The sequence below is a fragment of the Ornithorhynchus anatinus genome, chromosome 1 (genome assembly GCF_004115215.2).
Source record: "Ornithorhynchus anatinus isolate Pmale09 chromosome 1, mOrnAna1.pri.v4, whole genome shotgun sequence".
Taxonomy (NCBI): Eukaryota; Metazoa; Chordata; class Mammalia; order Monotremata; family Ornithorhynchidae; genus Ornithorhynchus; species Ornithorhynchus anatinus.
This window is the reverse complement of record NC_041728.1, coordinates 149276559-149299887: the sequence shown is the minus strand read 5'-3', so window position 1 is coordinate 149299887 and position 23329 is coordinate 149276559. Positions and strand designations below refer to the sequence as shown.

Below are 23329 nucleotides of genomic sequence, written 5' to 3'. Positions count from 1 at the left end.
TGTCCCACGTCTTACCTCTGGCCTGGAGTGCCCTCCCTCCTCATATCCGCCAAATTAGCACACTTCCCCCTTCAAAGCCCTCTTGAAAGCTCACCTCCTCCAGGAGTCCTTCCCAGACTGAGCCCTCCTTTTCCTCTGCTCCTCCTCCCCTCTCCATCAACCCGACTCCCTCCCTCTGCTCTACACTCCTCCCCGCCCCGCATCACGTGTGTATATATTTCCATATTTATCATTCTATTTATTTTATTCATGATGTGACTATATCTACAATTCTATTTATTTAGATTGAAGCTATTGATGCCCATCTACTTGTCTTGTTTTGTTGTCTGTCTCCCCACGTCTAGACTGTGAGCACATTGTTGGGTAGGGATTGTCTCTTTGTTGCCGAATTGTACTTTCCAAACACTTAGTATAGTGCACTGCAAACAGTAGGTGCTCAGTAAATATGATTGAATGAATGTAGGAAAATTGCTCAAAATAGTGCATTGAATAGGTAGTCAAACTCTGTGCCTCAGTTTCCTCATCTGTAAAATTTAGTCTGTGAGCCCCAAGTGGGACAACGTGATTACCTTGTGTGTACTCAGCATTTAGAACAGTGCTTGGCACATAGTAAGCGCTTAACAAATACTATTATTAATAATAATAATAAAAGTGGTCAGTTCTTGTTCCCCATCTGTTCTCCATCTATACTCACTCCCTTGGTCAACTCATACACTCCTATGGCTTCAACTATCATCTCTACGCAGATGACACCCAAATCTGCATCTCCCCTGTTCTCTCTCCCTCCCTCCAGGCTTGTATCTCCTCCTGCCTTCAAGACATCTCCACCTGGGTGTCCTCCCACCACCTAAAACACAACATGTCCAAGACTGAGCTCCTTATCTTCCCTCCCAAACCCTGTCCTCTTCCTGACTTCCCCGTCACTGTGGACGGCACTACCATCCTTCCCGTTTCACAGGTCCGCAACCTTGGTGTCATTCTTGTCTCCGCTCTCTCGTTCACCCCACACATCCAATCCATCACCGAAACCTGCCGGTCTCCCCTTCACAAAATAGCCCAGATCCACCCTTTCCTTTTCATCAAAACCGCTATCTTGCCGGTACAAGCTCTCACAATATCCCGACTGGATTATTGCATCAGCCTCCGCTCAGATCTCCCTTCCTCCTGTCTCTCCCCACTTCAGTCTGTACTTCACTCTGCTGCCCAGCTTACCTTTCTGCAGAAACACTCTGGACATGTCACCCCCCTCCTCAAAAATCTCCAATGGATGCTTATCAACCTTCGCATAAAGCAAAAACTCCTCACTCTTGGCTTCAAAGCTCTCCATCACCTTGCCCCCTCCTTCCTCACCTCCCTTCTCTCCTTCTCCATCCTAGCCCGCACATTCCACTTCTCTGCCACCACTTACCTCCTCACTGGGCCTCGTTCTCGCCTGTCCCGCCGTCGATCCCTGGCCCACGTCCTACCTCTGACCTGGAACGCCCTCCCTCCTCACAGCCGCCAAACTCGCTCTCTTCCCACCTTCAAAGCCCTACTGAGAACTCACCTCCTCCAGGAGGCCTTCCCAGACTGAGTCCCCCTTTTCCTCTGCTCCTCTTCCCCTCCCCGTCGCCCCACTCCCTCCCTCTGCTCTACCCACTTCCCTGCCCCACAGCACTTGTGTATATTTGTACATATTTATTATCTATTTCTTTCATTAATGATGTGTATATATCTATAATTCTGTTTATCTATTTTGATGTTATTGTTGCCTGTCTACTTGTCTTGTTTTGTTGTCCGTCTCTCTCTTCTAGACTATGAGCCCGTTGTTGGGTAGAGATTATCTCTATCTGTTGCCGAATTGTACTTTCCAAGTGCTTAGTACAGTGCTCTGCACACAGTAATCGCTCAATAAATACGATTGAATGAATGAATAGTAGTACTTTCATCCAATCTACTCCTACCCTGGCCCATCACAAAGTGAAAGGTTAAGGAAGTAGAGCAGATTTTGGAGGGAGGAGGACTGTCAAAGGTGATAACTATCACTGAGTGGAATGAACAAGGTCCCTGTTGGATGTGGAAATGTTTAAAGATAGTACATTTTTCCCAGAGTGATTTTTGTAGCTGGTAATATAGCAAATATTGCACTGAGGGGGCACAAATGTTTAAGAGAAAAATAAGGTAGAGTCTCAATAGAACCTATCCTCGGCTGTGTTTGGGATATGAATATAAAAGCAAATAAATCAGGTACACTCCATATAGGAGTGGATAAAATAAAGTTTCATTATAAAACTTGGTGAGCACTTGGGAATATTAGTGGACATTATCTTGTTTTTAATGAATCAATGCCATTTTTGGAGTGTGTGGTAGGCATTTGAGAGAGTACAATAAAAATAAGACACAATACCTTCCCACAAAGAAATTACTTGTCATCTGCTGCTTCCCCTATCTGTAATGTATTTTAATATCTGTCTCCCCCACTAGATTTTAAGATTCTTGAGGGCAGGGATCGTGTCTACCAACACTGTAGTACTCTCCCAAGTGCTCAGTAAGGTGCTCTGCATACAATAATCTCTCAGTTCCATTGACTGGCTGACTATTGCATTCCATTTGTAAAGTTTAGGATTTGTTTTTGAGCCCTTTTGATTAAAACTAAGGAATAAATGTCCAGAAAAAGAACCCCTTTATATAAATGACTTTCCTGCCCCCCCCTCTTGCCATACTTTTATCTATTTCTAGACTGCAAGCTCATTGCGGGCAGGAATTGTCACTGTTTATTGTTGTATTGTTCTTTCCCAAGCGCTTAGTGCAGCGCTCTGCAAACAGTAAGCACTTAATAAGTACGATTGAATGAAGGAATACTCTTGTGGAGGGAGAAAGAGAGGATATTCCCAAACTGAGCTCTCACTTGGTGTTTTGAATTTTGTTTTCCACTGGCAAAAAAAGGTTTCTTGGCTCTAACTTAACAGACAAATGTTCACAGGGCTGCCTCTTGACATCATATAGCTCTTCCAAAATGTCATTTTGATAAGTTGATATAAATGAATCAAAAACATCTGAACTAAAATTCCCTTGCAGTACACAAGGGTTTAACAATAAATGCAAGAATGTTTGCTACAATGTGTTTTAGGTTTTAGCGAATCCAAAATGTTTTAAAGAATAGTTAAGTTCTTAAGACATTTCATGAACTTGAAGGACAGCTGGCTTCTCCCGCAACTTCTTAAAAAAAAAGAAAACCTAAAACATTTCTGGATTTTTTTGTTATTCTTGAAGTTTTAGTTAAATTCTGTAGAAGATATCTTCATGGAAGAGAGACAATATTTCTAGGCTCCCTGATAATGGCAAAAATCCAGCATCTTTGAGACAGTCTCAGTCTCGTTTCCTAAGAAACCTTTACACATTTGGCCTCAAAGAAATATGTAAAGAGGGTCATTTTACAAATAGAAAATGTCTTCCCCATAATAATGCCAGACATATTTAATAGATCAGGGTTTGGCATTGCTGCTGCTATTGATCACTGCCTCAGAACATTTTTGGGAAAAAAAAGGAGACATAATGTAGAGTGCAACAATTCTGCTTTTTCTGATAAGGTATGACATCCAGCTAATGGGAAGGCAAAAATTAAGATGGCAGCTATTGGGAAAGTGGAGGGATAAGGTTTCCAAATGGGGGAGAAAAGGTTGTATTAGGAAAAAAATAAGCTAAAAACTAAGTCTTGTTTTAGGCACTGAGGCTTCAGTGATATTTGGACCCAGAGGAAGAATCATGACAAATGCTAACTAAGCAAATGAGAAGTGATTAGAGTGCAATTCTCAGCAATTTCCCCTGTTATATAGAGTACTCTTGTCCTTCCAATTTAATGACCTTGAGTCTAGCCATTCTGAAATTTTAATCACCTTAAGTACTGAGCAGACATCAATTAGGTGGCCTAAATTGTAATTCCACCAGGACTTGAAGATGAAAGAGGAAACCTTTGCACATTTTTATTGATTCTCTTTGCCCCTTGAAGGGACGCTGTCAATCCGCTTGAGTTTCCTGAGTAATCATCATTTATTTTTCGTATAGATTGAAAGTCAATATTCCCTAAACGTTTTTCCCCATCTGATAAGAGTAGACTGAAATCCCAATTTAGGGAACAGCAATCATGTTGAAATCTAAGTAATAATTTTGATATGTTTTAGCTGTCCTTGCTAAATGAAGTTTTCACGACGTCATAGGGCCCAAAGGGACGCTTTAATATGGCGTGCTTAGTTGATAGTATTTATTGAGCACGTACTATCTGTGGGACGCTAGGCTAAGCACTTTGGAGAGTACAGTAGAGTTAGTAGACAAGCTCCCTGCCCTAAATAATACAATCTAACAGGGGAGACAGGCACAGAAATAACTTAGAGTTGAGAGGAAAGCCACAGAATTGAAAATCAGTCAATGGTATATACTGAGTACTGATTTTTAATAGAGCACTGTAATCTGTTGCCGACTTGTTCATCCCAAGCGCTTAGTACAGTGCTCTGCACATAGTAAGCCCTCAATAAATACTATTGAATGAATAAGTGATTGGGAAAGCGCCAGAGTTGATAGACACATTTTGTGCCCACAAGGATTGTCAGTTTGAAGGAGGAGACAGACATCTACCCCAGCGCTTAGAACAGTGCTCTGCATATAGTAAGCGCTTAAACAAATACCAACATTATTATTATTATAATTATTATGAAAATAAATTACAGATTCGAACATAAGTGCTGTGGGGCGAATATCAACTGTTGAACTGGTGTAGAACCCAGTGCATAGGCGACTTGGAAGGGAGAGAGAATAGAGAGATGAGAGCTTTGTCAGGGAAGGCCTCTTGGAGGAGGTGTGATTTTAATAAGACTTTGAAAATGAGGAGAGTAGCAGTCTGTTGTATTGGAAGGGAAGGAAGTCCCAGGCAAGAGGGAGGATGTAGATACGAGGATTAGAGGTGAGATAAACGAGACCCAGTACAGTGAGGAAGTTGGCATTATAGGAGCGAAGTGTGTGGGCTGGGTTGTAGCAGGAAATCAGCGAGATAAAGTAGACGGGGGAGCGTTGATTGAATGTTTTAAATCTGATGGTAAGGAGTTTCCGTTTGATGTGAAGGTGGATGGGCAACCTTTGGAGGTTCTTGACAAGTGGAGAGATGTGGACTGAATTTTGTTTTATCTTCAGGAAAATGATTCTGGCAGCAGAGTGAAGTATGGACTGGAGTAAGGAGAGACAGGAGGCAGGGAGATCAGGGAGGAGGCTGATGCAGTAGTCAAGGCAGGCTGTGATACATGCCCGGATCAGCACTGTAGCAGTTTGAATGGCGAGGAAAGGGCAGATTTTAGAAGATAGGTTCAACAGGACTAGGTGACAGTAAATATGCAGACGGAATGAACTGTGTCAAGGTTCGTAGGCTTGTGAGACAGGGACCATGGTAGTGTTATCTACGGTGCACCGTTATCTACGGTGAAGCAGCGTGGTGCAGTGGAAAAAGCACGGGCTTTGGAGTCAGGGCTCATGAGTTCGAATCCCAGCTCTGCCACTTGGCAGCTGTGTGACTGTGGGCAAGTCACTTAACTTCTCTGTGCCTCAGTTCCCTCATCTGTAAAATGGGGATTAAGACTGTGAGCCCCACGTGGGACAACCTGATTCCCCTGTGTTTATCCCAGTGCTTAGAACAGTGCTCTGCACATAGTAAGTGCTTAACAAGTGGAGAAACAGCGTGGCTCAGTGGAAAGAGCACGGGCTTTGGAGTCAGGGCTCATGAGTTCGAATCCCAGCTCTGCCACTTGTCAGCTGTGTGACTGTGGGCAAGTCACTTCACTTCTCTGGGCCTCAGTTCCCTCATCTGTAAAATGGGGATGAAAACTGTGAGCCCCACGTGGGACATCCTGATTCCCCTGTGTCTACCCCAGCGCTTAGAACAGTGCTCGGCACATAGTAAGCGCTTAGCAAATACCAACATTATTATTAACAAATACCAACATTATTATTATTATTATTACGGTGATGGGAAAGTCATGGAGGGCAGGATTGGTTGGGAAAATGAAGAGTTCTATTTTGGACGTTTTGAGTTTGAATGTCGGCAAGGCATCCAAATAAAGATGTCATAGGGGTAGGATGAAATGTGAGATTGCAGAGAAGGAGAGAGAGATCTGGGGAAGTAGATTTGGGGGTCATCTGCACAGACATGGTAGATGAAGCAGTGGGAGCTAATGAGAAGAAATGTAGCCTAATAGAAAAAGCAGGGGCCTGGAAGTCAAAGGACCTGTTTTTTATTTTTATGTTTCATGTGTTTGTTTTTTTTACTATGTACAGTCACTGTACTAAGCACTGGGGTAGATGCAAGTTAATCAGGTTGGGCACATCCCATGTCCCACATAGGATTCATTCTCTTAGCCCCCATTGTTGTCAGTCAGGCAGTCATATTTATTGAGCATTTACTGTGGGCAGATCACTGTACCAAGTGCTTGAGAGAGTACAATATAACAATATAATAGACACATTCCCTGCCCACAACAAGCTTACAGTCTAAAGGACAGAGAGGTAATTGAAGCACACACAAGTTGTGACTTGCCCAAGGTCACACAGTAGACAAATGGTGGAGCTGGGATTCTTCTCATTCCCAAGCCCATGCTCTACCCATTAGGCCATGCTGCTTCTCCTTCTCCATCTCCTCCTGAGTTCTAAGCCTGGCTCACCCACAGCCACACGTCTGACAAATCTGACACGCTATAACAGCCACACGTCTGCTGTGTGACCTTGAATGAGTCCCTTAACTTCCCTCTGCCTCAGTTACCTTATCTGCAAAATGAGGATTAAGATTCAATAGTATTTATTGAGGACTTACTATGTGCAGAGCACTGTTCTAAGCGCCTGGAATGTACAATTCGGCAGCAGATAGAGACAGTCCCTGCCCATTGACGGGCTCACAGTCTAATCGGGGGAGACAGACGGATAAAAACAATAGCAATAAATAGAATCAAGGGGATGTACATCTCATTAACAAATAAATAGGGTAATAAAATATATACAAATGAGCAAATTAGCACAGCACTGGGGGAGGGGAGGGATAGGGACTGGGAGCCCCATGTGAGACATGGACTGTGTCCAACTTGATTACCTTGTATCTATGCCAGCACTTAGAACAGTGGCTGGCACATAGTAAGCGCTTAAATACCTTAAAAAAGTCACCTAACTTCACAGTTCCTTAGTTCCCTCACCTGCAAAATAAGGCTTCAATGCCTGTCCTTCCTCCTATTTAGACTGTGAGTCCCGTGGTGGACTTGATTATCTTCTATCTACCCCGACCCTTAATACAGAGCTTGATGCATAGTGAGCGCTTAACCGGTACCACCATTATTATTATGAATGCTCCAAGGGAGTGGGTGTAGATGAGGAAGAGAAAAGGACCCTAAACTGAACCTTGATGAACTCCTACAGAGGGTGGAAATCAGAGGAGCAAAAGAGACTGAGGAGGAGCAGCCAGAGAGCTAGGAGGAGACCCGGAGACAACAGAGGCAGTGAAGCTAACGTCGATAGTGCTGCGAGGAGACGGGGTGGTCCGCACCGCCTGAGGCAACTCGTGGGCTGGGAATGTGTCTAGCAACTCGGCTCTGCCCTCCCAGGCGCTTAGTACAGTGCTCTGCATACGGAAAGGGCTCAATAAATGCCACTGATAATAATAATGTTGGTATTTGTTAAGCGCTTACTATGAGCAGAGCACCGTTCTAAGCGCTGGGGGAGATGCAGGGTCGTCAGGTGGTCCCACGTGAGGCTCACAGTTAATCCCCATTTTCCAGATGAGGTAACTGAGGCCCAGAGGAGTGAAGTGACTTGCCCGCAGTCACACAGCTGACAAGTGGCAGAGCCGGGAGTCGAACCCGTGACCTCTGTCTCCGAAGCCCGGGCTCTTTCCACTGTGCAGAGCACTGTACTAAGTGCTTGGGAGAATACCGTACAACGGAATGAGGAGACACATTCCCTACCTGTAATGTGCTTACAGTCTGGAGAGGGAGACAGCAATATGAATAAATAAATATATATATAATATGTAATTTAACGACATGTACATAAGTGCTGGGGTGATGGCAGGGGGGCAAAAATCAAGTGTCCAAAGGTCACCGATCCAAGTGCACAGAAAGGAGAGGGAACCAGAGAAAAGAGGGTTTAATCAGGGAAGGCCTCATGGAGGAGGAGTGACCTTATCAGTCAGTCAGTGGTATTCATTGAGCGCTTACCGTGTGCAGAGCATTGTACTACGTGCTGGGGAGAGTACAGTGTAACAGACATGTTCCCTGTCCACGATGAGCTGCCTCAGAGCAGTGGGGCTTAGTGGAAAGAGCACGGGTTTGGGAGTCACAGGTCGTGGGTTCTAATCCCGCCTCCGCCACTTGTCAGCTGTGTGACTTTGGGCAAGTCACTTCACTTCTCTGGGCCTCAGTTACCTCATCTGTCAAATGGGGATTAAGACTGTGAGCCCCGCGTGGGGCAACCTGATAACCTTATATCTATCCCAGTGTTTAGAACAGTGCTTGGCACGTAGTAAGCACTCAACAGATGTTCTTCCCCTCGATTCTATTTATTGCCATCGTTCTCGTCTGCCTGTCTTCCCCGATTAGACCGTAAGCCCGTCAAACGGCAGGGACCGTCTCTATCTGTTTCCGACTTGTTCATTCCAAGCGCTTAGTACAGTGCTCTGCACATAGTAGGCGCTCAATAAATACTATTCAATGAACAGATATCCTCATCATCATCATAAGGTTTTGGAGGGGGAGAGAGTGAGAGGAAGACTAATGAGAAGCTGGAAGCAGTGTGAATGTAGGTCAGTATCCAACTAGCTGGTTCATGACTCCCTCCCCGCCTGCCCTGACCCTGGCTGAGAATGGGGGGGTCCCTCTGGCCTTGAGCATGGCAGGAAGGGGAGGCGGTCTACCTAGGGCCGCGGCCAAGAAGCGGGCGTGGCTTAGCGGAAAGAGCACGGGCTTGGGAGTCAGAGGTCGTGGGTTCTAATCCCAGCTCCGCCACTTTCATTCATTCATTCATTCAATAGTATTTGTTGAGCGCTTACTATGTGCAGAGCACGGTACTCAGCACTTGGGATGTACAATTCGGCAACCGATAGAGACAATCCCTGCCCAATAAGGGGCTCACAGTCTAAATGGGGGGGAGAGAGACAGCAAAGCAAAACAGAACAAAGCCAAACAAGACATCATCATCAAGATAAATAGAATCATGGAGATATACACCTCATTCACAAAATAAAAAGGGTAATAAATAATATATATATAAATGAGTGCAGTACTGAGGGGAAGGGAAGGGGCAAGAACAGAGGGTTGGGGGAGCAGAGGGAAAGGGGTGGCTCAGTCTGGGAAGGCCTCCTGGAGGAGGTGAGCTCTCAGTAGGGCTTTGAAGAGCGGAAGAGAGTTAGTTTGGCAGATGTGAGGAGGGAGGGCATTCCAGGACAGCGGTAGGACGTGGCCCGGGGGTCGACGGCGGGATAGGCAAGAACGGGGGACGGCGAGGAGGTGGGCGGCGGAGGAGCGGAGCGTGCGGGCTGGGCGGTAGAAAGAGAGAAGGAAGGAGAGGTAGGAGGGGGCAAGGGGATGGACAGCCTTGAAGCCCAGAGTGAGGAGTTTTCGTTTCATGCGGAGGTTGATAGGCAACCACTGGAGGTTTTTAAGGAAGGGAGTGACGTGCCCAGAGCGTTTCTGCAGGAAGATGAGCCGGGCAGCGGAGTGAAGAATAGACTGGAGTGGGGAGAGGCAGGAGGAAGGGAGATCAGAGAGGAGGCTGACACAATAATCCAGTCGGGATATTATCAGAGCTTGTACCGTCACGATAGCAGTTTGGATGGAGAGGAAAGGATGGACTCATCAGCTGTGTGACTTTGGGCAAGTCACTTAACTTCTCTGTGCGACAGTTACCTCATCTGCAAAATGGGATTAAGACTGTTTGCCTCATGTGGGACAACCTGATCACCTTGTAACTACCCCAGCACTTAGAACAGTGCTTGGCACATAGTAAGCGCTTAACAAATACCATTATTATTATTATTATTTTGTCCAGAATTCATTCATTCAATTGTATTTATTAAGTGCTTATTATGTGCAGAGCGCTGTACTAAGCGGTTGGGAGAGTACCGTAGAACGATAGATACATTCCCTGCCCGCAATACTCCTGCAAGGAGCTTACAGGGCGTGAAGCGTCAGGGATGAGGAGGTATTCTGGGTAGGGGGCTACTCTTGATCGCAATATGTTCACCCCCAGATTTCTTCCGGGAAGAGCCGGGAGAGCAATTGGAAGCATCACAAATCCAAGGGCTTTGGATCAGCGTGGCTAAGAAATGGTTACATTTTTTCAGGCATTCCATTCCATTGCCTTGTTTTAAATGTTGGTGGGATTGAAAATTACAGTAAAACTAGGTCTACAAGATTCACATTGCTCTTGTGGAGATTGAGGCCAAAGATTATGAGAAGCAGCATGGCTCAGTGGAAAGAGTCCAGGCTTGGGAGTCAGAGGTCATGGGTTCGAATCCCGGCTCTGCCACTTGTCAGCTGTGTGACTGTGGGCAAGTCACTTCACTTCTCTGGGCCTCAGTTACCTCATCTGTAAAATGGGGATTAACCGTGAGCCTCACGTGGGACGACCTGATGACCCTGTGTCTCCCCCACCGCTTAGAACGGTGCTCGGCACACAGTAAGGGCTTAACAAATACCAACATTATTATTATTATAGTGACTTAAAAGAACTGCAAAGCCTTTACTTAGTTAAATCTTTAAAAATACAACTTGAAGATCTGAGAATGTGGGGGGCTTGCCTGCCTCCCCCCAGGCTGCCCAGATTCCACCCCACCTAGATGCTCTGCCATGAACTCAACCCCACACCTCAAATAAAAGAGGGGCACCTGTGGCTGTTCTCCACTAAACGAGATAAGAACGAGTACAGAGTAAGGCAGTCGAGAGTTTTTATGCGTCCGTCCTGAATTTTTTACGGTTCAGCACCATCCAGCGTATTTATGGAACGTCTGCTTCGTGCTCTGCCGTCGTTTTGGGTGACGCGCCTACCCATTCGGACCGATGACTCCAAACCTCTCCTTCTCAAGGTGGCTGAACTCGGGCCCAAATCGGGCCCTGGCTGGTCCCGCTGCTCCTGCCCTGAAAATGGATCTTGGGCGGATTTCCAACAGTCGTTTCAGATGCTTTGTCAGAACCCTTTGGCAGAAGGTTATGCAGGAATTAATGAGACTGGAACATATTTTATTGCAAGGATCGCCATGAATGGGCCGCAACTGGAGTAGTGAGAGGAGGAAAGCTTTTTCCAATCAATACTATTTATCGAGCGCCAACGCGGAGAGTACACTTGAGGCCTTGCCCTCAAAGATCTTACAGTCCAGTGGGAGATACGGATATTAAAGCAATTTACAGACAGGTGGAAAGAGAAAAAGGGGATGGGAAAATAAGTTAGTGCTTAAGTAACAGGGCGTGTAAAATCTATACATAAGTGCTTGGGGAAGTTGTGAATTCAAGAAGGGCTCAGTTGGTACTTAAGGGGCGGTCGAGAGACTTCCTAGTGCTTTGTTTCCTCTGCCCTGATGTATGTGCCGCCAGTTCCCTCCCCACCTTTCTCTTTTTAGCTAGCGAGTCCCCCGAGCTGGAGGGACCATGTCCGATTCCCATCTGTGCATTCTTTCACAGTGCTCTGCACACAGTAATAATAATATCGGTATTTGTTAAGCGCTTACTATGTGCAGAGCACTGTTCTAAGCGCTGGGGGAGATACAGGGTCATCGGGTCGTCCCACGTGAGGCTCACGGTTAATCCCCATTGTACAGATGAGGTAACTGAGGCCCAGAGAAGCGAAGGGACTCGCCCACGGTCACACAGCTGACAAGTGGCCGGGCCGGGAGTCGAGCCCATGACCTCTGACTCCGAAGCCCGGGCTCTTTCCACTGAGCCATGCTGCTTCTCTGTGCTTCCTTCATGAAGCACATTCATTCGCGAATGCTTCATTCGTGTAGTCGTATTTATTGAGCACTTACTGTGTGCAGAGCACTGTGCTAAACGTTTGGAAAGTACAATTCAGCAACAGAGACAGTCCCTGCCCACAACTGGCTCACAGTCTAGAAGGGGGAAGACAGGCATCAAAACAAGTAAGCAGGCATCAGTAACATCAATATAAATAAATAGAATTAGAGATATATACACATCATTAATATAAATAAATAGGATTGTAAATATGTACGTATATTCACAAGTGTTGTGGGGAGGAGCGGGTAGAGCAAAGAGAGTGCATCGGGGTCATGGGGAGCGGAGGAGGAGCAGAGGAAAAGGGGGGCTTAACCTGGGAAGGCCTCCTGGAGGAGGTGAGCCTTCAGTAGGACTTTGAAGGGATATTAATACTACATAGCCTGGGGGAGAGGGGAAATTAAATAGGGAAGGCTTCTTGCAGGAGATGGGATTTCAGAAAGCCTTTGAAGATGGGGGCATCAATGTCCTTTTGGATTTGAAGAGGGAGGGAGGGAGGGCCAGACAGAGAAAAAACAGACAGACATGCAGCGTGGCCTAGCGGATGGAGCCCGGGCCTGGGGGGTTAGAAGGACATGGTTTTTAATTCCGGCTCTGCTGCTTGTCGGTTGTGTGACCTTGGTCAAGTCACTTCACTTCCTCTGTGTCTCAGTTACCTCACCTGTAAAATGGGGATTAAGACTGTGAGCTCCGTGTGGGCCAGAGACTGTCCAACCCAATTTGCTTGTATCTACTCCGGCACTTAGTACAGTGCCTGGCACATAGTAATCGCTTAACAAATACCACAGTTATTACTACTGCTACTAATAATAAAAAGCATGGGAAGCAGTCAGTTCAGGGGATATGAGAGCTAGGCAAGCGGCATGGCTCAATGGAAAGAGCACGGGCTTGGGAGTCAGAGGTCATGGGTTCGAATCCCGACTCTGCCACTTGGCAGCTGTGACTGTGGGCAAGTCACTTAACTTCTCTGTGCCTCCGTTCCCTCATCAGTAAAATGGGGATTAAGACTGTGAGCCTCATGTGGAACAACCTGATTACCCTGTATCTACCCCAGCTCTTAGAACAGTGCTCTGAACATAGTAAGCGCTTAACAAATACCAACATTATTATTATTATTATTATAGCATCTGTATGCCCTTCTTAAATATTCATTAATTCACTCATTCGTGTTTATCGAGCGCTTACTGTGTGCAGAGCACTGTACTAAGCACTTGGAAAATATGCCAAATGCTCTTTTCTCCATTACTTTCCTTTACTTTTGTGTCTCCTTTGCTTTTATGCCTCTGAGACATGAACCAGTGCTCAATAGCTATTGGTCACGTGATTAAAATGAAAAGCAGAATGTGAGAAATGACCTGGAAATCTCTATCAGTTCCAAGAAGGTTGTGCAAAAAGGGCTTACACCATTTTCTATTCTTTTTTTATTTTGTTTGTTAAGCATTTACTATGTGCCAGGCACTGTTCTAAAGTGATGGGGTAGATGCAAGGTGACTAGATTGGACGTAGTCCATGTCCTACATGATGTTCACAATCTTAATGCCCATTTTTCAGATGAGGCAACTGAGGCACAGATAATTTAAGTGACTTACCCAGGGTCGCACAGCAGACAGGTGGCAGATCTGGGATTAGAACCTAGGTCCTTCTGACTCCCAGGCCCATAGTACTTAGTAGGTAGGCAATATTTTGAAATGAGGTGAGAGGGAGTGAAAGCTTATGAGATGATTTGGGGGACAACCCAGAAAAGGTTGTATGAGAAGCAGTGTGGCTTAGTGGAAAGAGCACATTCTTGGGAATCAGAGGTCGTGGGTTTCTAATCCCGGCTCCGCCACTTGTCAGCGGTGTGACTTTGGGCAAGTCCCAACTTCTCTGTGCCTCAGTTACCTCATCTGTAAAAGGGGGATTAAGACTGTGAGCCCACCTGATTACCTTGTGTCTCCCTCCGCGCTTAGAACAGTGCTTGGCACATAGTAAGCACTTAACAAATACCATCATCATCATCATCCTTCCACAACTTCTGGGAGCCCAGGGTTTTATATAGTGCTCTGCTCCGATTAAGCACTTAATAAATACTACTGCTATTACCACCTCGTTGCTTGGCAGCCAGTTTCTACTTAGTACAGTGCCTTGCCCCTCCACCTCCACGTCAAACAAAAACGCCTCACCACTGGCTATAAAGCACTTAATCACCTTGCCCCCTCCTACCTCATCTCGCTACTCTCCTACTCCAACCCGGCCCCCACACTCTAAGTTGATATTTCCTCTAATGCTAACCTTCTCCCTCTACCTCGATCTTGTCTATTTCGCCGCCGACCTCGCACCCACATCCGACCTCTGGCCTGGAACGTCCTCCCTCCTCATTTCAGACAGATAAGTGCTCTCCCCCACTTCGAAACCTTATCGACGGCACATCTCCTCCAAGAAGCCTTCCCTAACTAAGTCCTCCTTTAGCCCCATTTTACAGATGAGGTAACTGAGGCCCAGAGAGTGATAATAGTAATAATTATAGTAGTTGTTAAGTGCTTATTATGTTCCAGGCACCGTTCTAAACACTGGGGTGGATACAAGCAAATCGGGTTGGACACAGTCCCCGTCCCACATGGGGCTCACAGTCTCAATCCCCATTTAACAGATGAGATAACTGAGGTACAGAAAAGCGAAGGAACTTGCCCAAAGTCTCACATGGAAAACCTGGGCCCTAAAATGTCCCACCTACGATAAAAGAGAGGGTCAGAGAATATTTGGCTTCTCACCTACAATCCAGCCCGCCCATTTGGCTCCTCTAGGGCTAATCTTCTCACTGGACTTCGATCTCACCTGTCTCACCACGGACCCCTGGCCCAAATCCTGCTTCTGGCCCGGAACACCCTCCCTCCTCAAATCCGCCAGACAATGACTCTCCCCCCTCTTCAAAGCCTTATTGAAGGCACATCTCCTCCAAGAAGCCTCCCCAGGCTAAACCCCTCTTTTCTTCATCTCCCACATCCTTCAGCATCACCCTGACTTGCTCCCTTTGCTCTTCCCCGCTCTCAACTCTGCAGCACTTATGTATACATCTGTCATTTAAAAATTTGTATTATCTGTCTCCCCTCCCGTAGACTGTGAGCGCGTTATGGGCAGAGAATATCACAGTTTATTGTTGTTATTTATTCATTCAATCTTATTTATTGAGCACTTAGTATGTGCAGAGCATGGTACTAAGTGCTTGGAAAGTGCAAGTCGGCAAAAGATAGAGACAAACCCTACCCAACAACGGGCTCACAGTGTAGAAGAGCCCCGGACTAGACCGTAAGCCCGTCAAAGGGCAGGGACTGTCTCTATCTGTTACCGATTTGTACGTTGCAAGCGCTTAGTACAGTGCTCTGCACATAGTAAGCGCTCAATAAGTACTATTGAATGAATGAATGAAGAGGGAGACAGACAACAAAACAAAACCAGGAGACAGGCTTCGATAGCATCAAAATAGAGAAATGGAATTATAGTTAAATACATATCGTTAATAAAATGAATAGAATGTACAAATATACCCAAGTGCCGTGGGGCAGGGAAGGGGTTAGAGCAGAGGGAGGGAGTCGGGGCGAAGGGGAGGGGAGGAGGAACAGAGGAAAAGGGGGGCTCAGTCTGGGAAGGCCTCCTGGAGGAGGTGAGCTCTCTGTAGGGCGTTAGTACAGTTGAATATTCCGCTTAACTATCAGAGTAGGAGTACTGTCTTCAGTAGGACCGTTCCAGTTGGCTTGTCATCATACTGAATTCCTCTGACACACTTCTACTATAATCTGTGTAATAAGATGAGAATAATGCTGCAGTAATAAAATGCCAGTCAGTGATGATTAATAACTTTTTCTGAAACACATTACTTTGCCAGTAGATGGATAATGAACGTTAGAAAATGCTATTAAAAGGTACTGCAGACTTTCCACGAAACAGCTCTTTCCATGAACTGACAGTGACTTCGTCTTTCAGGTACACGCACAGAAGTACATCGTGAAGAATTACTTCTACTACTATCTCTTCAAGTTTTCAGCTGCTATGGGTCAAGAAATATTTTACATCACATTTCTTCCATTCACTCACTGGAATATTGATCCATATGTATCCAGGAGGTTGATAGTGATATGGGTGGTAAGTATTACTAGTTTTGTTAGAGTGAACGGTAATTATTCTACTTGCCGGTGCATCGATCCTTGTGATCACCTACCATTTAGGAGTGGGATGTAATGTCTGATTTTCTGAGAAGAAATAAACTTGGGGGAAGAGGAAGAAGCTCAAAAATTCAATTTTGGATCTGTCATATTTAAATTTGGTTCCTAAGCAACTTGTTCCTCTCGTTTTATGAAAGTGAGAGATTGGAAGCCACGGAAAATGAATTTAAAAATAGAAACAACCCTAATGAACATTCTCAGTTTTTCTGAAACATGGAGTCTGTGCTCTTGCAGAAGCCACGTGAAGGGAAACACAAGTTGTAATTCTTATCTCTTTTTTTTGCACATGTCCAACTGTTTTTTCCAACGTCATGACATTCTGTTCCAGACAGGTGCACGCTGTTGGAAGAATACTCTCAAATTTTACTGTTTTCTTTCCAAAATGCAGAGAGAGAGAACAGAAATGAGTTACGTTTGTAAAAAGGCATCTTGAATAATAATAATGGTATTTGTTAAGTGCTTTCTATGTGCCAGACACTGTACTAAGTGCTGGTAACAAGCAAATTAAGCTGGACACAGCCTCTGTCCCACATAGGGCTCACAGTCTTACTCCCATTTTCCGGATGAGGTAGCTGAGGCCCAGAGAAGTGGAGTGACTTGCCCAAGGTCACACAGCAGACAAGTGGCAGAGGGGGGATTAGAACCCTCGACCCTAAGACTCTACATTCGCATATACTGTAATTATACCTAGTTGTTGTTCCCTGCCTTAGCATGTTGGGCAGAGCCCACCCTGTTCAAGCTACAGTGCTCTGCACATAGTAAGCGCTCAATAAATACTATTGGATGAATGAATGAATGAATATACAGGCATTCTTTGACTTACAGCATTTTCAGTCATTCTGAGCAGTAGAGCAATTGTAAATCTTTACCCTGTTTGAGTTTATAATAATAATAATAATGTTATAATAATGTCGGTATTTGTTAAGCGCTTACTACGTGCAGAGCACTGTACTAAGCGCTGGGGTAGACACAAGGGAATCAGGTTGGCCCACGTGGGGCTCACAGTCTTCATCCCCATTTTACAGATGAGGTAACTGAGGCACAGAGAAGTTAAGTGACTCGCCCACAGTCACACAGCTGACAAGTGGTGGAGCTGGGATTCGAACTCATGACCTCTGACTCCAAAGCCCCGTGCTCTGTCCACTGAGCCACGCTGCTTTACCCTATTTATTTTGTTAATGAGATGTATATCACCTTGATTCTGTTTATTTGCTATTGTTTTAATGAGATGTTCATCCCCTTGATTCTATTTATTGCTGTTGTTTTTGTCCGTCTCCCCCAATTAGACCGTAAGCCCGTCAAAGGGCAGGGACTGTCTCTGTTACCGATTTGTCCATTCCGAGAGCTTAGTACAGTGCTCTGCACATAGTAAGCGCTCAATAAATGCTATTGAGTGAATGAATGAATGAATGACTGAATACCTATCCTGCAGTTGCTACGTTCCATCATCATCATCATTGGTATTTATTGAGCGCTTACTTTGTTCAGAGAGCTGTACTAAATGCTTGGGGGAGTACAAGGGAGTACACGGGAAGCAGCGTGGCTCAGTGGAAAGAGCCCGGGCTTTGGAGTCAGATGTCATGGGTTCGAATCCCGGCTCTGCCACTTGTCAGCTGTGTGACTGGGGGCAAGTCACTTCACTTCTCTGGGCCTCAGTTCCCTCATCTGTAAAATGGGGATTAAGACTGTGAGCCCCACGTGGGACAACCTGATTCCCCTGTGTCTACCCCAGCGCTTACAACAGTGCTCTGCACATAGGAACCGCTTAACAAATACCAACATTATTATTATTATTACAATACAACAGAGTTGGTACACACGGGCAAGAACTCTGGGGACCCTAGCAAGAAGTATATGGAAGTAGCTGGAAAGAGGAAGAATAGCGACTCCAGTCTCTAGAATTCTCATCCCCCCTGGTTACCCAGTATTCGAAAAATCAATAAGTCATCGATGGTATTTATTGAGTGTTCTCTTTATGCAGAGCGCTGCACTAAATGCTTGGGAGAGTGCAACGGAGTTGATAGACACGATCCCTGTCCTCAGAGATTTCAGTCTAATTGGAGAGAAGCAGCGTGGCTCAGTGGCAAGAGCCCTGGCTTGGGAGTCAGAGGTCATGGGTTCGAATCCCGGCTCCGCCACTTGTCAGCTGTGTGACTGTGGACAAGTCACTTAACTTCTCTGGGCCTCAGTTACCTCATCTGTAAAATGAGGATTCACCGGGAGCCTCACGTGGGACAACCTGATTACGCTGTATCTCCCCCAGGGCTTAGAACAGTGCTCGGCACATAGTAAGCGCTTAACAAATACCAACATTATTATTAAAATAAATTATGGGTAGAGGAAGCAACCGAATATAAGGATGTGTACATAAGTGCTATGAGGGGCAGGGGTGGAGAGAGAATGCATGAGTTCTTAGCAAGAAGTGGAGGAAAAATGACAAGAGTAGGAAGAAAGACAAGCACAGCAGTTGCCCCTACGGCTCTCACCCAGATTGTGGAGGCTTCTGAGCCAGTCTGCCCTTGCCTCCAGCCTTTGGCCTTGTGACCGTTTTCCATGTTAAGGAAAGAGGCTTTAGTTCATACGTCTCGATGTTCGTGCCCCTAGATCTCCTGTTTTTTATTTTCCTAGCATGGGCACAGCCTCTAAAATTTATCTAAATTTAACCCTGACCTTATCACGTTCCTTGATCACTTTGCCGAGTACATTATGGGATGATTAAAGAATTATTTTTTATGGCATTTGTTAAGCACTTGCTACGTGTCGGGTACTGGAATAAATGCTGGGATAGATACAGGCTAATCAGGTTGGACACGGTCTCTGTCCCACACGGAGCCCACAGTCTTAATCCTCATTAAGGAACTGAGGAAACAGACCTAGAGAAGCGAAGCGACCTGCCCGAGGCCACACAGCAGACAAGTGGCGGAGCTGGCTTTGGAACCTAGCTCCTCTTGACTCCCAGGCCCATGCTCTACCCATTAGATGATGCTGCTTTTGCCAAGAATACTGCCAAAGTCACCTTCTTCATGTGTTATCCCACTTTTAAAAACATTTTTCTTAATCGCGCCTCTAGAGTTTTCCGCTTTCCTCTTGTTTGCTCTCATCCACTGAGATGAGCATATTTCCAGGCTAGAGGGAACATTCTTTAGGGCTCCCACCTTAGCCATCTGGGCCATTCCGTTACTCCTAGGTCTGCGCACCATCTGAGAAACAACACTCTAGTATTAATAATGATAATTTTGGTATTTGTTAAGCGCTTACTATGTGCAGAGCACTCTTCTAAGCGCTGGGGGAGATACAGGGTAATCAGGTTGTCCCATGTGAGGCTCACCGTCTTAATCCCCATTTTACAGATGAGGTAACTGAGGCCCAGAGAAGTGAAGTGACTTGCCCACTGTCACACAGCTGACAAGCGGCAGAGCCGGGATTCGAACCCATGACCTCTGACTTCCAAGCCCGTGCTTTTTCCACTGAGCCACGCTGCTTTTCCAGTATTACTTCTATCCAAGCCCAGACTGCACCTGTGCTTATGCTTTCCACCTCCTGAAGTGGAGTAGAGATTGTCTGTCTGGGCCACTGGGTGGCCGTAAACTTTAGAAGGAATGTGGATTTCAGTCTATTTTTGTTTTCAAAAAATGAAGCGGGGGATGGCGAAGATGAAGGATGGTGATCTGTTACCATTCACTAAGGGTCTAATTTAGCCAGTGTACCAGATAAGACTATAAGGAAAATCGAATGTCACATTTTTCCACTCATGGAAGAGTAATCAGGTACCCAGAAGGAGGCACAGAACTGGGAGTCAGGAGACCTGGATACTAGCCCCAGCTCTGCCACTTACCTGCTTTGTGAACTTGGGCAAGTTCACTTGTACACTTCAAAACATCTCCTTTAGCTTGTAAGTTCCTCTTTGGCCAGGATATCCACCAATTTTGTCGTATCAAGCTTTCCTAAGCACTTAGTTCAGTGCTCTGCACACAGTGAGTGCTCAATAAATGCCTCTGACTGACTTAATCTACCAGGACCTCAGTTTCCTCATCTGTCAAATGGGGCTAAAATACCTTTTTTTCCCTCCCTGCTTAGACTGTGCTCCACGTGTGGAACACGGATTGAGTCCGATCTGATTCCTCTTTCTACCCCAGAGCTTAGCATGGTGCTTGGCACATAATAAGGGCTTCATAAGGGTCATCATTCTTGCTATCATCATTAGTAGTTAAGAAAGAAAAGTATGAAACATCCTTTGATAATAAATGTCAGTAGGAATGAAGCTGTGTTGCTCAGTGTTTTTCTGAGGGACTTGTGGAAAGTGAACTGGAAAAGGCAGGCTGGGCATTTTAAAATGCAGAGGTAGAAATAGTCTGAAACTACAAGAATAAGACTGAATATTATTCGGGAACTCAGGATGACATGCAGCATTAGTATCTCTCTTGTATTGAAGGTATAGTACAGTGCTCTGCACACAGTAAGCACTCAATGCTTACAATTGATTGATATTTCCAAATTTAACTTGACCCGCACAGATATCCTTGACGGTAAATACGGAAATATAGGGGCAGCACTCGAGGTGCCGAAATCTACTTCTTTTCAGTTAAGTGCATCGTTTCCCCTTCCCCTCTGTTTCTTGATATCTCTTGATATAGGAGCCCAATTTATAAACTACCTCAAAGGATGAATAGTAACCAACGGAAGGGAAAAGATTACAGAAATATTTTGAAGTATAAAGAATTTGGATAATATGAACCAAGTTGACTGCTTAACTGAAAGGAATAGAGGCAGTTTTTTGAGGTGTGAATTTAACTTACTGTCAAACTTTTTAGTTCGATCGTAGAGCACGTCAGGTCGGATTTCTACTTCTGTGGAAGGTTGGTATTTGTTAAGCGCTTACTATGTGCCGAGCACTGTTCTAAGCGCTGGGGTAGACATAGGGGAATCAGGTTGTCCCACGTGGGGCTCACAGTCTTAATCCCCATTTTACAGATGAGGGAACTGAGGCACAGAGAAGTTAAGTGACTTGCCCACAGTCACACAGCCGACAAGTGGCAGAGCTGGGATTCGAACTCATGAGCCCCGACTCCAAAGCCCATGCTCTTTCCACTGAGCCACGCTGTGGAAGAAGACTAGTGACTCAAAAGTTAAGGCTAATTGTGTCCATGCCCAAATTATCTGCATTAGTTTGTTGCACCTCTGTTAGGAAACAGATGGATGTATTTCATTTTGTGATCTATCCGTCTCACAGTGTTTTGATTATGGGAGTGGAAGTCAGAGAATGCTAATTGCAAAACACTAAGGATCGGATTAAAAATCATGAGGATCTTGAAATTTTTGCCCTCGAAATGCTTTCCCCTCCTACAAAAATAAGAGCACTAAGCGTCTGCAACAAAGGCAGTGTTGAAGTGAGCTTCATGTTTGGATGCACACCCATCCTCATTATAGAAAGGCTGGATAGGTGTTATGCTTTTAAGAGACAAAGAAATCTGTTCACTATGACTCAAACTATTTGAAAGTTCTGAATACCGAATGGATTTACTAACATTCTACACTCAATACCCACTTTCATTCAACTATCCCTCTAATGTTAATCATGTGGATATATATCTGCTAGACCATAAGCTCCTGGTGGGCAAAGGTCTTGTCTTCTAACCCCTCTACTCTCCCAAGCACTTAGTGCAGTGTTCTGCCCAGATTAAATAATAAATACTATTGTTTGAGTTGGTGGGGAAATGAGAAAGCAGGGAAAACTATTGTTTATTGAACATCTGCTGTGTCCTGGATATCACTCTTGGTAGAACTTAGCATGGAGAAAAGAAGGAAATGCACACAAGAAAAAGGAGTATGTTCAAAACATTATTTAGTCAGTGTGAATAGATTTTTTTTTTTTTTGCAAATTGTAAATTGCAAATTGCAAATTTTTTGCAAACTTTGCAGATTGCAAACGCAAATTGCAAATTGTGTTTGCAATTTGGCTCACCCCAAGCAAGACTTTCCGGCTGGGTCTCAGGAAAGGGAGCAGGGAATAAAAAGTTTCTGGAGGTTTCAAGAGGCAGTAGTTGTTGGTAAGAATTTCTGTGCATTTTGCGACATAGACAAATTATGCAAATTTGTGACCACAGCACAGATACCTTTTGTAATGCAACTGATCTCATTTTAACTAAGTTCACCCAAGCAGCTGGATCATTCTATTCAAAGAGATTTTCAGTATAAGGGAATCACTCCTTCTCTTACAGTTCCATTTTGGCCACCCCGGAGACTATCAAGGCAGGAGAAATAGCACTTAAGGGGGTCCCACCTATCTCGAACTCTCCCTGGGAAACCAGGCTGTGGCTTCCAAGAAAGGGAAGTCAGGCTTGCTGCCATCCAATGGGGAGCATCTCCATTCAAAGAGATGGGAAATGGGTCCTGCCCTGGGATCCTCCAATCACAAAAGATAGGATTTCATTCATTCATTTGATGTATTTCTTGAGCACGTACTGTGTGCAGAGCACTGTACTAAGCACTAAGGGAAGTACAGTACAATAAACAGTGACATTCCCTACCTGATTTTCAGATGGTCCCGTTGACATTCACACGTGGATGCAATCTCACCATCAGGCTCTGATCGGGTCACAGGACCTGGGTTCCAATCCTGCTTCTGTCACCTGCCTCCTGTGTGACCTTGGGCAAGTCACTTCACTTCTCGGTGCCTATTGCTGTATCATCCTCTCCCAAGCACTTAGTACAGTGCTCTGCACATTGTAAGCTCTCAATAAATACGATTGACTGTTCCCTCACCTGTAAAAATGAGGGTTCAGTTACCTGTTTTTCCTACTTAGACTGGGAGCCCTGTGTAGGACAGGGACTGTCTGCCCTAATTATCTTGTGTCTCCCCCAGCACTTAAACAGTGTTTGAGACATAGTAAGTGTTTAACAAATATTATTACTATCGTCACTGTTATCACCAAGAGCCACATCTTAAATGCTTCACGTAGCATCGGTACAATCAATCTCCTGTAATGGGAGTGGTGGATGACATGGGATTCATTGGGAACGGAACTACCCTCTGTTCTCGGGGAACACCGTGTTAACGAAGACTCCCATGTCAATACACGTGCCTTGACTGTCCTAGCACTTTCCTCGGTTTCCTAACAGCTCTCT

General features: G+C 45.2%; 1 protein-coding gene across 1 annotated transcript in view; it reads left to right on the top strand.

Moving 5' to 3' along the window:
• The window catches only part of SGPP2 (sphingosine-1-phosphate phosphatase 2), a 179451-nt gene that overhangs the window by 64361 nt on the left and 91761 nt on the right, over positions 1–23329 (top strand). Inside the window, exon 2 of the mRNA XM_029068172.1 lies at positions 15966–16124. Coding sequence (XP_028924005.1) covers positions 16032–16124 — 93 coding nt within the window. The 5' untranslated portion in view covers positions 15966–16031. The remainder of the gene's footprint in view (positions 1–15965; positions 16125–23329) is intronic.